The sequence below is a fragment of the Ostrea edulis genome, chromosome 1 (assembly GCF_947568905.1).
Source record: "Ostrea edulis chromosome 1, xbOstEdul1.1, whole genome shotgun sequence".
Classification (NCBI taxonomy): domain Eukaryota; kingdom Metazoa; phylum Mollusca; class Bivalvia; order Ostreida; family Ostreidae; genus Ostrea; species Ostrea edulis.
In genome coordinates, this window is record NC_079164.1 from 49,999,254 (window position 1) to 50,015,580 (window position 16,327).

A 16,327-nucleotide genomic window follows, 5' to 3' on the forward strand; every position below is an offset into this window, starting at 1 on the left:
ACAATATACTGTTTACATCAATTGCGTTATATTTCCCGCGTTTAATATATAGGTGGATCAAATGTCCAAAAATTAGGATGCTTTGATACAGCTCCGTCCGCGTGCTAACTTCGGGTTGTTTTTGTCCTGTTTTGGATATAGATACTAATGTCAAAACTTTTTTGCTTCGCCCTCAAACACGGTCACGCCGTAAAACATATTACTTTATTCATAAAAGCAACAATGTGGTTAGGGTTGCCTTTTCCTTTAAGCATGCTGTTACACACAACCCCAGGTTAGTACACATATGCATTGTGTACATGTTAGCCAAATATTCTTGATCGAATTAAAAGTCATTATGTAATCAAATAATGTAAAGAACAATTCTGACATCCTTCATAGGCCTGTTTGTGATATAAGATGGCGAACCAGCTTGTACACAGAAATATCTTATTGGATTCAAGGAGATTCGATGAAATAATTTAATTGATTAGTTACCCATTTCCCTGTTTTGCTGTAGATTAATCGACAACTTTTCAAAAAATCATTACGCTTCCATTGACGCAGCATTGACCAGGTGAAATGTTTGTTCATGTGGACACTGGACATGTTCTGTCGTAGGCAACAGACACCACTTACAGACTTCTTTTTAATTTACATGCCGTAAATATAAGGAAAACGGGTCGGAAACAGCGAGAGCACGCTAAATCTTAAAGGCAAAGGGATGACCACGATATATCCGTGAAATTGTCAACTGTCTAAACTGCTCATATGGATGCATAAATGGTAAACAACTGAACAAATACTCCTCCCTAAACCAAGTTTCGATATCGCTTTTATAATTATATAAGCAATATTTCATTGTCCATTTTCCATTGTCCAAATTTCATATTGTTTGTTTTTGTTTACATCCTCATTCTGAGCAACCACTATAGTCTGTTTCAAAATAGCGAGAGGAGGGTCTTTAAATCTCACCAGTATTTCAGTTCTCTCTGTCTCTTTTAAAGGTTGAGAAATGTTGTTTTGAACGTTGAATGTAGTGTAACGGAGAGAGAATCCGTAGGTTTCGATAATGACTCGGTATTGAAAGTTGTAATAGAACAAGAAATCCCTCACTCCTCTGAGTAAAAATAAATAAAAATTATCAGATTTTCCTCGGTGACTTCATTTTCTTCGTAGCTTGTAATGGACATTTTTAAACGCTCTTTTCAATGAAGAAAAATTCAAAAGACAACCCCTCATAATTTTTTTTAAGCCCATGGGAATGTAATTCGAAATACACCATATACGACAATCGGCCTGTCAATGCTTAAAAACCACCACCTACTTGTTGACTACCACTGTCTACTTGTTGACTACCACTGTCTACTTGTTGACTATCACTGTCTACTTGTTGACTATCAATGTCTACTTGTTGACTACCACTGTCTACTTGTTGACTATCACTGTCTACTTGTTGACTACCACTGTCTACTTGTTGACTATAACTGTCTACTTGTTGACTATAACTGTCTACTTGTTGACTATCACTGTCTACTTGTAGACTATCACTGTCTACTTATTGACTACCACTGTCTACTTGTTGACTGTCACTGCCTACCTGTTGACTACCACTGTCTACTTGTTGACTACCACTGTCTACTTGTTGACTACCACTGTCTACTTGTTGACTACCACTGTCTACTTGTTGACTATCACTGTCTACTTGTTGACTACCAATGTGTACTTGTTGACTATCACTGTCTACTTCCTTAATGTCACCGTCTACTTGTTGACTGTCACTGTCTACTTATTGACTACCACTGTCTACTTGTTGACTATAACTGTCTACTTGTTGACTACCACTGTCTACTTGTTGAATGTCACTGTCTACTTGTTGACTATAACTGTCTACTTGTTGACTACCACTGTCTACTTGTTGACTATAACTGTCTACTTGTTGACTACCACTGTCTACTTGTTGACTACCACTGTCTACTTGTTGACTGTCACTGTCTACTTATTGACTACCACTGTCTACTTGTTGACTACCACTGTCTACTTGTTGACTACCACTGTCTACTTGTTGACTGTCACTGTCTACTTATTGACTACCACTGTCTACTTGTTGACTATAACTGTCTACTTGTTGACTACCACTGTCTACTTGTTGACTGTCACTGTCTACTTATTGACTACCACTGTCTACTTGTTGACTATAACTGTCTACTTGTTGACTACCACTGTCTACTTGTTGAATGTCACTGTCTACTTGTTGACTATAACTGTTTACTTGTTGACTACCACTGTTTACTTGTTGACTACCACTGTCTACTTGTTGACTACCACTGCCTACTTGTTGACTATCACTGTCTACTTGTTGACTACCACTGTCTACTTGTTGACTACCACTGTCTACTTGTTGACTATCACTGTCTACTTGTTGACTATCAATGTCTACTTGTTGACTACCACTGTCTACTTGTTGACTATCACTGTCTACTTGTTGACTACCACTGTCTACTTGTTGACTACCACTGTCTACTTGTTGACTATAACTGTCTACTTGTTGACTGTCACTGTCTACTTGTTGACTATCACTGTCTACTTGTTGACTACCACTGTCTACTCGCTGCCTACCGTTGTCTACTTGTTGACTACCATTGTCTATGTGTTGACTGTTACTAACTACTGATAACTGACTTCATTGCTTCTGCGCAGACGGAGTGGATACAGGTTTTTGAAGGGATAAGGACGAAGTAGTTTTAGGTCTCATTATGCTACGTTCTTTTTTTAATGTGCCTTTTGGATTCAGGACATACCCTGATCTAGAGAGAAGGGAAATGAGGCGTTGAAATTCCAAAGAATATGGTCAGATCGATTTATATTTTCCTTTCAAATCAATCTAGCATTATAAATACACCTCTTAATGTGTTTGTGTTTAAATACAGTTTAATAATTACTAGAATATGAAAATTTGCAATGATGATAAATAAATATATATATAAAAATCCGAAAAATTTAAGCAGGCTTTATCAGTTGTTCATCAGTGTTCCGAAACGTCGCCGGCCGCTAAGGTTTGGGGATATTCACAACAAAAACGCTAAGAATAAATCAATACGGGGCTGTGCTGCGTTATACAAATATACAATTGCATTGAACATTATTACCCCCCCCCCCCCCAATCCCCACCCCCACCCCACCCCCTCAAAATCTGCATCCACATCTTGTATTGTTATTTCAGTTGAACATCCAGGTGACGCGGTGGCAGTTAACTAGTACAGGTATGAGAAACAATGGGCAATGACAGGAAGCAGCGACAGGAAGCAGCGGCAAGAAGCAGTGGTAGGAAGCAGTGGCAAGAAAAAGTGGCAGAAAGCAGTGGCAGGAAGCAGCGGCAGAAAGCAGTGACAGGAAGCAGTGGCAGGAAACAGTGGCAGGAAGCAGCCCCAGGAAACAGTGGCAGGAAGTTAAACTTAACTAACTTTTACAGTGCAACTGAGTCCTGATCATATATATGTTTCTTGATTTTAGTCGAAAGATTTAAAAAATATTAACAAATTTCGTTTTTAATTTCCATAAACATTGTACTAGAAAATTAGTATTTTCAAAGATAGATGTTATTAGATATTCATATCATGCATCAAATCACCATTTTAATAATTCCGGGAGGGGGAACTCTACACAAAAATCATATAATCTATCTCTGTCTCTCTGTCTGTCTCTGTCTGTCTGTCTGTCTCTCTCTCTCTCTCTCTCTCTCTCTCTCTCTCTCTCTCTGTCTCTCTCTGTGTGTGTGTGTGTGTGTGTGTGTGTGTGTGTGTATTCAGAATATGTAAAGAGTGGCATTGCGGCTTTTCTGAAACAAACTATACGAATTTACCTGTGTGACGTCACGTTACATTTGGCTGAATCGTCGGATACTGGCAGTCAAAAAACCAGGTGTCTGTGTGCAGTCAGGAGCGAGTGATGTGATTTCTTGATTAATTGCAACTTGGGATTCTGAGATGGATTAGATATTCGTGTTGGGAGCGTGATTCTGTCTAACAGCAGACAACATGCCGGACGAATCGTATGTATCTTAAACTATCTTTTAAAAACGACCACAACACCGATCAAAAATATTCGATCAAAATATGTACTAATTAGATCATTGTCATGCAGAAATTATTATTATTGTTATAATTTTGAGTAGGAAGAAATTTGCAAGTAAAGGTGTTGTATCTATATATTTATTTAATCAACAATCAGTTTTCACTAAAATACATTTCAGTAATAGTCTCTATATATATATATATATATATATATATATATATATATAAGTTGTGTAATCTGGTGGATGGCAGACACACAAACTAAGTTTTGATCTAGTTGAATTCAACACCAAGCTAGAGCAGAATATGATATAATATACAGCCCTCAGAAAATGTGCTATACTTTGACTTCCATAGACATTTGAATTTTTATTATGGTTTTTTAATGTGTCAAGATCACCAGTTCTCTTGAAAAGTTTGAAGGAACAGTAACTATAAACTAGTGCAAAGAATTAAGAAATTAATCTTATCGAACTTCATTCAGTAAAATATTTAAAAATGTCTGAAATATGATGAAAAATGTATTACACTTCAGTTAAAACATTTATCATGAGATATGATTATTCCATTTAATTTCGATAAATTTCACGGTTGTGTATAGTACCTATTAGTAAATACATTAGATCTAGATATAAGCTGGAGTCTGATTTGTGTTGTTACCCTGGCTGCATACATACATTATTATTCATTCATTAGAAAAATAACTCTCAAATTATAAACAATACACATTCTTATTCGATTTATAAATCTATTGTTTAGCACTCAGTTGAAATGAAATGTCATGGACTAATTGCTTTTTTCTATTTTGTTTACAGGGTTAAGGTAGCGGTAAGGGTCCGTCCCTTTAACCAAAGGTACAGAAAAATTAAAATATATTTATAAAACTCATGAACTTTTGTAATTGGATTACAGTTAGAATGCAGATATCGTCTAATAGCATGTATTGCATATGTATCAAATACACATCACAAAATAATTTGCTATGAGAAGAATTTTTTTCAACAATTTAGGCTATTACATTCTTCTGCTGATTTTTAGGGAGAAGGACAGACAGGCAAAACTGATAATTAAGATGCAAGGACAAATGACAACCATTAAAAATCCGGAGACACCAAGTGAGTGTGATTAACGTATCTCTGACTATCGAAATTCTAAACCTTGATCAAAGTATAGTCGAGTTAATGTAGATCGTTTTAAAATATGTTCTTTGAGGCATGGATAATTCATGCATCTAAAATTTTTATACAAAAAATCATTTGAGATTAATCCTATTTTGATTATAAGAAATGCTGTAAAATCATGAATTTATGAGGGGTTATTTTTGTTATATTTGTAATATATGGTGATAATCACAAATTTAAATCTTCCACAGACAAGAGAGACTGAATTGTAATAAAGAATATGAAAGCTCTTCAGATCCTCACCTAGATGGATATTTCCCCATCACACTGTTAAGATATAACCTCACAAACATAAATGTTTCTACAGGATGTGCTACCACGGAGCTAGAATGATAGGATGTACTGAATGTTGCTTATAGATGATTATGCCCCCTTGGTTTGCACCTGCATGTTGGTTGGTCGGTATGTTGGTCAGTTGGTAGACCAAGTGTTGTCCACTCAATATCTTTTAAAAAAGAACACTTTGCTTGACAGACATCAATCTTATTTATAACTAAAGTTTTCCCTATAATAGAATACTTTAGATGACCCCTATTGATTTTAAGGTCATGTGGTCAAAGGTCAAGGGTAATCTATTCTGGACAAAAACAAATATTGTCCACACAATATTTTGAGAACCTTTTAACACATCGAACTTAATATACTGGATAAACCTAAGATATTAACATAGGCATTTAGAATCGAGAATCATGGGTCTTTCTGATGAAAGATGAAGATAACGAACAGTGATCAATCTCATAACTTTGATATGACCCTAAAAGTGGAGGTCCCGAGTTGCGGCAGGCGTTGATACATTAAAGAAACCTCACTGCTACAGTCCTGAATGCTAAGCATGGGTCTAAATTTGTGGTACTTCACCTACAGCTGGTGGCGTATTCAATATGAGTGAAGAATTCCCGACGGGACATAAAACAATCAATCAATATACTTAAGGAATATAGATTACCTCTATTGATTTTGGGGTCAAAAGGTCCAAGGTCAAGCTACTCTGAACATAAGAAAACATTGTCCGCTCACTATCTAATGAACCCTCTAATGACATACATCAAACTTGGTACACTGGTATCCCCTAAACAGTAGATGACCCCCATTGGTTTTCAAGTCACAAGGTCAAAGATCATGACCCAGATGACTGGTTATTTGGAAATGTCTGTTTCATAACTAGAGAGATCAAACTTAGTATTGTGGTTGCCCCGGCCTGTCTAGTAGATAACCCGTATTTTCACTATCATTACAGACATTCTAAATGTGAAGTTGATCCATTTCAATATTGCCACACAGGAGGTTCATTTGAGTTTATTAAAGAAGATTCACCTAGCTACAAACAGTGTCATGAGACTTCCAAGATTAGACCCCAATTCATAACACTAAGAGTATCATGAATTTATCAACAGCAAATCCCATGTTATAGATATGTAATTTTGTTCTTGTTTGGAATTTTTGCTCAGGATATTGCATGAATTTAAAAACTCGACAGATTATATCTATCAATATTAGGGAAAAATGCCATTACCAGGAACTGATCCACATCTGTTACACAGAAATAATTTTAAAAAGAAGAATCTGAAATATGGTGCAAGGTTGAGAAAACCGTAAATAGTTTTCATTTAGAAACATTAATCTCTTAGTTATAAGCTTATTTGATAAACACAGAACAAGTAAAATTTCCTCCTCTGGGAATATCTAGAAAACTTTTTTAAGGGGCAGATCAATTATACATGATGAAGTATAGGTAAATAGTAGAGAGTGTCATTGTATCTAAGGTACACAAATGACAATGACTTAGAGTGTGGTGTCTAATGGAAGATCCTCATTTCATATTCATCGTTCCCAATGATGATGTCTTAAAGGGGAGAAAGTTCCTGCAATGATTTTCCATGATCGACAAACAATTTCAGTATGTTGTACCTCCAGCAAGCATTAATGAATTCAATAGCCAGATTCACCAACCTGTCAATAATTATAACATCATGCAGTTAGGTGGAGTTGTCTTGGGATGGCATGCTATTTTAGGAGGACTTTGATCATGGAAATTGTCAAATTAATGAAATTATAGGGGGAATAGAAATAGCTGCAAATTTATTCATAATTGATTTTCTGTCACACTTTAAAATAGTTTAAGGGTGAGAGAGGCATGTATTTATCCTTGATATCCTATAATTTTCCTCTGGAATTAAAAAGGTTTATTCAAGGATCTGAGGAGGAAAACCAATATTTGAGATGAATTTTAAAACTCATTCTTTTATAAGTACCCCAAGTTAACTTTCTAATACACAGATTATTTGAGGTACATGATATAAACTTAATTTATGGCTCTGTTTGCTTAAAGGTGAATTTTGAAAGTCAAGAATGAATTTGTTAATCATATTTGCTTGAATTAACTACAAAGCATTTTAAAGTTTCATTATTGGGCATATCTTGTATGTCAATGTCCGAACTTGTAGCCAACAGCAAGATGTGATACATTTGAGATTGTCATATTGATATTGTACATTCAACAGACATACAATACAATGAACATACAACAGAAATACGTTAATTATATAATACATGTTTATAATGGGCATACAACAGAAATACATTGCAAAATGGTATTGCATGACACTCTCTTGTAGTTTTGTTTGTTTTCATAGATCCAATATTGAACAAGTCGGGCTTAAAATATTGATTACCCCGCTCGGCATAATAAATTCATAATGTACAGTCTGTGTACCGATTCTGGTAATACTAAATCAATACTGTTCGATTTTTCAAAGTGTTGTGTATTCAAAATGGGAAGTACATAGTTTTATTGATGTTCTCATTTTCATGGATTAAAATTTTTTAGTTTTTGGATTTTTTCTCCTAAATTTCCATGATTGAACTTTCAATACTTAGAATCAAAATCTGCTATTATGAATTATGATGAACCATAATCTTCATTAGAATAATAAATTAACTCATACAACCCGAATAGTTACTTTAGAGATCGCAATAATCCATGTCATATCTTAATCTACCTAATCGAGACACCCCAACTTGACCTGAGTGTGTGTAGCTAGGGGTTATGAATTTGGCATCCAATTCATTTCTGAGATTAACATTTAATGTGCTCTGATTTACAACAATAGAAAAAGTTGTTAAAGATTGATATCAGATTCTGCTTTCGCATTGATTCTGTACAGAATTATTTAAGAATTTCAATGAGATGAAATTTTCTTTTAAGAGAAATGTTAAAATAACAATCTTTAGTGCTTATAGATTTAAGACCATCAATGAGTTAAGCCCTCTTTCAATGAGAGTTATTTTCATATGTACAAAAATTCATACATGAATAAGCTGATGCATGCTTTGATGTATAAAACTTTATTGTTTCTTGCACTAGTGTAATTAATCATTATTGATTGAATTTTTTTTTTTGTAGATGAAGAACCAAAAAGCTTTTCATTCGATTATTCATATTGGTAAGGCAATTCTAACTTATATTTTCCTTTGTCCTATATAGAAGAGTAAAAAGTGACCAAAATGCTCAAGTGAGTCGATCTTCTGGCTCACAAATCTGGCTTCACACTGTCCCTATCCGATGAAAAGACCATCTCTTCTTGTATTCCTTATATATCAAGTAGTTTATATTCATTTCTCAACATTCTAGGATGTTAGATTTGGCATAAAACCTCTTCCATGTCTGCAGCAGCCTTCCATTGATTCTTTCACAAATTGCGAAATTTTTGATAACGCACCATTGAACACATCCAATATTTTCCATATTTACAGACTGTTATAAGTTCATACATACCCATGGGTTCACCAAGTTACATGTATATGAAAGCAACAAAAGAAAATTGGGGATTTACATGTTGTGTGGAGATACTTTCAAAACAGAGCAATTATTAACACAGAGAGACATGGAGATTAAATAGCAAAACTGGTTGGAGTACACCCCACTTATATTTAAGATAGAAATTAAGTGACATTGTTCCATTTAAATGTCAAAGATAATACAATAGCAAAAATACCAGTACAGATGAACAGTTCAGTGAATGTTAATCAAAAAATTAAATCCCATGCATATATTTTCATTTAACCATGACCAAATGTGCAGGCCACATGATATTGAAAATGGCCAAGTGTGGTTTAATTAGACGCAAATCCCCCTTAAATATTGAATTCTCAAATGTATAGTAAGAAATGTGTTGTGTACAGAATAAAAGCAAATCACAGGGCTGATTTTTAGCTCTCCTGAGTCGAAGGCTCAAGTGAGCTTCTCTGATCAAAATTTGTCATTGTTGTTAACTTTTCACATTTTTGACTTTTTAGCTCACCTGAGCTGAAAGCTCAAGTGAGCTTTTCTGATCACCCGTATTCCGGCGTCCGTCCGTCTGTCCGTCTGTAAACTTTTCACATTTTCAACTTCTTCTCAACAACCACTGGGCCAATTTCAACCAAAGTTGGCACAAAACATCCTTAGGTAAAGGGAATTCTAAATTGTTAAAATGAAGGGCCAGGCCACCTTCCAAGGGGAGATAATCAAGAAAACGTAAAAATAGGGTAGGGTCATTAAAAAATCTTCTTCTCAAGAACCACTGGGCCAGAAAAGATGAAATTTATATGAAAGCTTCCTTATATAGTACAGATTTTAAATTGTTAAAATCATGGCCCCCGGGGGGCGGATGGGGCCACAATAGGGGATCAAAGTTTTACATACAAATATATAGGGAAAATCTTTAAAAATCTTCTTCTCAAGAACCACTAAGCCAGAAAAGCTGAGATTTATATGAAAGCTTCCTTATGTAATGCAGATTCTAAATTGTTAAAATCATGGCCCCCGGGGGTCGGATGGGGCCACAATAGGGGATCAAAGTTTTACATACAAATATATAGGGAAAATCTTTAAAAATCTTCTTCTCAAGAACCACTGAGCCAGAAAAGCTGAGATTTATATGAAAGCTTCCTTATATAATGCAGATTCTAAATTGTTAAAATCATGGCCCCCAGGGGTCGGATGGGGCCACAATAGGGGATCAAAGTTTTACATACAAATATATAGGGAAAATCTTTAAAAATCTTCTTCTCAAGAACCACTGAGCCAGAAAAGCTGAGATTTATATGAAAGCTTTCTGATATAGTGCAGATTCTAAATTGTTAAAATCATGGCCCCCTGGGGTCGGATGGGGCCACAATAGGGGGTCAAAGTTTTACATACAAATATATAGGAAAAATCTTCTTCCCAAGAACCACTGAGCCAGAAAAGCTGATGTTTATATGAAATCTTCCTGATATAGTACAGATTCTAAATTGTTAAAATCATGGCCCCCGGGGGTCGGATGGGGCCACAATAGGGGATCAAATTTTACATACAAATATATAGGGAAAATCTTTAAAAATCTTCTTCTCAAGAACCACTGAGCCAGAAAAGCTGAGATTTATATGAAAGTTTCCTGATATAGTACAGATTCTAAATTATTAAAATCATGGACCCCGGGGATTGGATGGGGCCTCAAGGGGGGCATCAAAGTTTTACATACAAATTTATAGGAAAAATCTTTTAAAATCTTCTTCTCAAGAACCACTGAGCCAGAAAAGCTGAGGTTTATATGAAAGCTTCCTGATATAGTGCAGATTATAAATTGTTAAGATCATGGCCCCCGGGGGTCGGATGGGGCCACAATAGGGGGTCAAAGTTTTACATACAAATATATAGGAAAAATCTTTAAAAATCTTCTTCCAAGAACCACTAAGCCAGAAAAGCTGAGATTTATATGAAAGCTCTCTGATATAGTGCAGATTCAGGTTTGTTAAAATCATGCCCCCCTGGGGTAGGATGGGGCCACAATAGGGGATCAAAGTTTTACATACAAATATATAGGGAAAATCTTTAAAAATCTTCTTCTCAAGAACCATTGGGCCAAAGAAGTTGACATTTACATGAAAGCTTTCTGACATAGTGTAGATTCAAGTTTGCAAAAACCATGGCCTCCAGGGGAAGGTTTGGGGCCATAATAGGGACTACGGTTTTACATGCAAATAGATATGGAAAATCTTCTGATATGGACCAAGGTGACTCAGGTGAGTGATGTGGCCCATGGGCCTCTTGTTTTTCAAGAACCACCAGACCAATATGTAAGATTAGAGATGGGTCATTCAATGATACAGGTGAAAATGAGGAACCCTCATTCCCTTCAATTGATATGTATATTTTCTTTGCATTCATAATGTAAAATGGATATCAATTTATTCAGAATGAATGTGAGAAATGGATAACTTTTATGTGATAATGCAAACCTAATTTAGATTATATTCTAAAAACTTTTAAAAAGTTGCATAGATTGAACCTTTAATTTTTGCTTCTATTTATACCTGTACGAAAGGTTTTAATCAATCTAAGCAAAGGAAACATTCTGCAAAAGTAAATGAAAGGCGAAGAAAATGAACAGCAATCATTCTCATAATCAAAACAAAACAGAGAGTTGGGCAAACACGGACCCCTGGACACACCAGAGGTGGGATCAGGTGCCTAGAATGGAAACAAGCTTTTGCCTTTCATTTAAAATAAATTGTCAACAAAAAGCATCACAGAGATTTATTACGTGTCCAATTTGTAATGATCGTTATTAATTAGTTTTTCTGAGAGCAAATGAATGGAATGCAGGCCGAGTTGTCCCCAGTCATCAATTAAATGCGTACACATCTTTCTGTGATGTCAACACATTACTACACAGTTCCAAGAATGACAGTGATAGTGGAGGAAAGGCACTTCATGTGTCCAGTTGTAACCAGCGTTACAGTTAACTATCAATGGTTAAGATTTTATGAAGTTTACATGATACACTTTGAATTCATTTATGCAGAATGATTTTATCACCTAATGGAGCATTAATAGAGGCAAGATTTGGTTGATTTGTGTTCGATCTCTCATTGCTTGCATATCTTATCTTTGAGACACAAGGTCATGTTTGCTGGTTACATGTAGATATTGTATGCATGTTACGGTGTCCTAGTACTTCTGAGTGTGTTGGAACTTCTATGATGATGATTACCAATCTACCTAATTAAACTCGTCTATAATTTGGAGGTCAATATTAAGTACCCCTGTTTACTTTTTGAGTATCTGATACAAAAAAATTACATGTGGAATTCATACAGAATTGGCCACCATGTTACATACGTGCATGTTATCCACTGTTACCGCTGTAGCACATCAGTATTTAGGGACTTCTCCTTTGGTCAATTAACATCTCTGTATCAGTAACTACATCTGTAACATCATTTTTGTTGTTACTTTTGAGAGTGCATGAATACTTTTACAATTTAGCAATTTTGGTGGCCATCTCAAGATTTCCTCTGTACAGTTTAATATTACACTTTCCTATTAAAGTGTATGTATACATAAACAAACTTACACATTTATATTTCTACACAGAAATCTGATACATCTGCAGTTTCATTTACAAAATTTGTTGTGAACATTCAATTTAATTACATATGTATACTGCAGTAATATAAAGCATGAATGGAGATCCAACATTTGTTCATTGTACTTGCATGATAACAATTTTGCATTTTTCTTTTTAAAAATTGGGGTTACCTATCTCGTAGGTCACATGATGGTTTCCAAGAAAAGAGCGATGGCATTTTAGAACCTGCAGGCGGGTCTAATTATGCGAGTCAGAGACGAGTATTTGAGGATTTAGGACAAGGTGTTTTGGACAATGCATTTGAAGGTAACTGCTTTTCTATTGATAATTTCTCTTCTACATGTGCCTTCAAAAGAGGTTGGATATACTGATATTAGGATGGTCACACAAGATTCAATACTAATGCATATATGACTGACTCAGACTAGTAAAAAACTCGGTATGGTCTAGTTTATTTTGTGTCAAGGTATAAGCCTGACTGTCGTGTCAAAATATCACGTTTATAACTATAAAATTAAAGTATATATAATTGAAATTTCTAAGATAACAGTCACGTTTACAGTAACTCTTTAACCTACAATACTTACAATGTATATAAGTGTTTTGCTTTTGTTTTCAATAAATTTCAATGGTCTACTCAGAGTTGTAATTAAATTGCTCTCTTATGGCATATTGCAAGGTTTCTTACCCAAGGATGGGGCCAAACTTGGTCCATATTATGTATGTGTAAAACATTTAAAAACATCTTCTTTAGTGCTATTGATGCTAAATTTAAACTAAATAGATATTTAGACAGAGCAGGTACTGTAGTCCTTTACCAAAGTTGTGAATTTGATGATCCCAGAAGTAGGGGTTTTAGTATCAGGGTGGGGCCAAAATGGATACTAAATTGAAACTAAATAGATATTTAGAAGGAGTAGGTAGTCCTTTACCAAAATATTCCAGGGAATAAGGGTTTTGGTTCAAGGTTTGGGTCAAATTATTACAGTGATTATTGTCTTCATCATTTGAAAGACTTCTTTAAGTTTGATGACACAGTGTAAAAATGCATATTTAGGGAAAGTAGAAATTAAGAATATACCAAAATTATGAATCTTGCAACTGGGTTTTGACTCGATCTAGGATGGGTCCAAATCAGTCATATTGTGTTAAAATTGCATATTTGATATTATGTAAATAAAGTCTTTCATCAGTTTAAGCACTTTCAGGGGCATTTAAGTTTTTTAAAAGAACAGTCATATTGTTTTATAAAGTTGCTGAATATTAGAATTTAGCTTAGATATGCAGAACAGGAACATTTTTCTAGATCAAGGACTAGTGATACTTTAAACTAATACTCAGGTGACCGATATGGCCTGTGGGCCTTTTGTCATGAAATGTGTTTCAAAATTCAGTTGAATTCATTGAATCTCCATTTGCATTGTCTTTCAATCTATTGTGCAAATACCATGTGAGTGTAGGTCCTAGAAAAGAACTGACTGTTAACACCACCTTTATATTTTGGCAATCAAATTCAAGTTTTATTGATTTCAATTGTTTTAAAATGGGCCCCGAGTATGAAGAAATAGACTGGTTATTTTACAGTTTTAAAGATAATAGAAAGCATGATTCTTTTTGCTTTCATCCCTCCCATGTGACCTGACTTTGTACCTGGGTACCTTAATTGTTCATAAACAATGTGTCCAATTCTTTTTATAGTTTTTGTTTATTCTGTTCGCATTAACATATTGAGAGGTTTCATTGTTCAGGATTTCTTTCCCTAAATTCCTATACATTAATTTAAAAAAAATCTATGCTTTGATATATCTTAAATGTGATATTTTATCATTTCCCACAATTTTTTGCATTGGTTTATTCTAGTATATTTTGTGGTATATTTGAAAAAATAGTTATTACCCTGTGAAATGCCGTAGGGATGAGGATTGTCATTAGGTATGTCTCTCCATCAGTCCATTGACCTGTTCATCTGTTTATCAACCTGTTCATCTGTCCATTGACTTGTTCATCTGTCCATTGACCTGTTCATCTGTTTATCAACCTGTTCATCTGTCCATTGACTTGTTCATCTGTCCGTTGACCTGTTCATCTGTTCATTGACATGTTCATTTGTCCATCAATCTGTTCATCTATCCATAGACCTGTTCATCTATCCATAGACCTGTTCATCTGTCTATTGAACTGTTCATTTGCCCATTGACTTGTTCATCAGTCCATTGACCTGGTTATCTGTCCATTGGCTTGTCCACCCATCCAAAAGTTTGTCAGACTGTGTTGTTTCATTTTTCGCACTTTTGTTATTTTCTAAAGTGTTGCTAAGGGTAGCTTTTGAATGAAACAAGTTTAAGTTGACTTCGATGTTCATTACAGTTGACATATTTTTATTCATCCATCTTTAGATGGAACATATCATGGTACATTGATGTCTGTACGTTTGTTCAGGGTTTTCTGTTTCTACTTTCATGTCTGTCATATATGAAGCTGAAACATGCTATGTAGCTTTTTTGTGGGTTACTCTAGATTATTTTGCATTTTGATCCATTTTGACCACCCTTGCATAAGTTTTGACCCTTTATTTGATGTTTTATGGAGGGTACATGATGTGTCCCTCTAACTTCTACCACAGTTTTCAAGTGAGGACCTTCCTATTTTACAGAGTGCTTTTATGGATATTGAAGATGTGCATGTGGCAAAGATTTTGATTTTCTTCCAATTTTGAAAAAAATTATAGGTTTTTAAACATAGTCACTTTGGAGAAAATATTGCAAAGTGAGTATTGGGACATGGTTTAATTACCACCTAAGTCCTTTTCAAGCTAAGGCCTAATTGTTAATATCTTGAAAATCTGTGTATTGCAAGGAATTTGATTCTCAACAATTTCTTAAGTTTCTTTGATGTTTGAAAAAATTATATGTTGTTGAACTTACTAGTAGTCAATTTGGGGAAATATCTTGTCTGTTTACCTGTCACAGTTTTTAAGCTATATGTAGGACCTTACATGTATATGCATACGATGCAAAAAGAAAGTATGTCGCAGCTTATTATGATGACTGATACTATCTTCATATCTTGCGTATTTATTTTCTGTAATTGAGAGACCATGGACTAGGGGTCTTGTGTTGCTTTATCAATGCGTGTACAATTGAGGGCCTACAAGGGACTTGTGTTGCTTTAGAGAAACCTCAACACGTGTACAATTGTCTCAGGGCCTACAAAGGACTTAATATATTGCTTTAGAGAAACCTCAACACATGTACAATTGAGCACCTACAAGGGACTTCATATGTTTTTTTAAAGAGACATCAACTCATGTACAATTGAGGGCCTACAAGGGACTTTTATAAAAGTTGCTTTTGAGGAACCTCAACACATGTACAATTGAGGAACCATTAGAAACTTGTGTTGCTGTATTACTGGAGTAATTCATGCAAAATTGAGGGGCCAGTAGGAGACTAATTTTACTTTATTTTAGAATATGTACACAGTTGAGGGGGACTTGTGTTGCTTTATCAATACATATTATACTTAGTGGTACCAAACTGTGCAGAAGGTAGTTTCTGCTATTAATGCTGTCATTTATTGCTTTTAAGTTGAAGGAACAGATGAATCAGAAATAAAATGAGCATTCAAATAGAATTAGTTTTTGACATATTCTTGTTGAAACTGATCACTATCAAAGAATTGTTTTAGCTACAGTTATACA

The 16,327-nt window shown here is 34.9% G+C and overlaps 2 protein-coding genes across 16 annotated transcripts in view; one reads left to right on the forward strand and one right to left on the reverse strand.

Annotated features, from left to right (window-relative positions):
- The window catches only part of LOC125646417 (probable leucine--tRNA ligase, mitochondrial), a 47,025-nt gene extending 46,343 nt beyond the window's left edge, over positions 1–682 (reverse strand). Inside the window, exon 1 of the mRNA XM_056153214.1 lies at positions 478–682. Coding sequence (XP_056009189.1) covers positions 478–588 — 111 coding nt within the window. The 5' untranslated portion in view covers positions 589–682. The remainder of the gene's footprint in view (positions 1–477) is intronic.
- Positions 683–3,829: 3,147 nt separating this feature from the next.
- The window catches only part of LOC125651368 (kinesin-like protein KIF28), a 46,927-nt gene continuing 34,429 nt past the window's right edge, over positions 3,830–16,327 (forward strand). For all 15 annotated transcript variants that reach the window (XM_048879930.2, XM_048879976.2, XM_048879959.2 and 12 more), the window contains exons 1-5: positions 3,830–4,030; positions 4,868–4,906; positions 5,091–5,167; positions 8,637–8,676; positions 12,809–12,933. In XM_048879930.2, the coding sequence (XP_048735887.1) occupies positions 4,017–4,030; positions 4,868–4,906; positions 5,091–5,167; positions 8,637–8,676; positions 12,809–12,933 (295 nt within the window). In that variant the 5' untranslated portion in view covers positions 3,830–4,016. The remainder of the gene's footprint in view (positions 4,031–4,867; positions 4,907–5,090; positions 5,168–8,636; positions 8,677–12,808; positions 12,934–16,327) is intronic.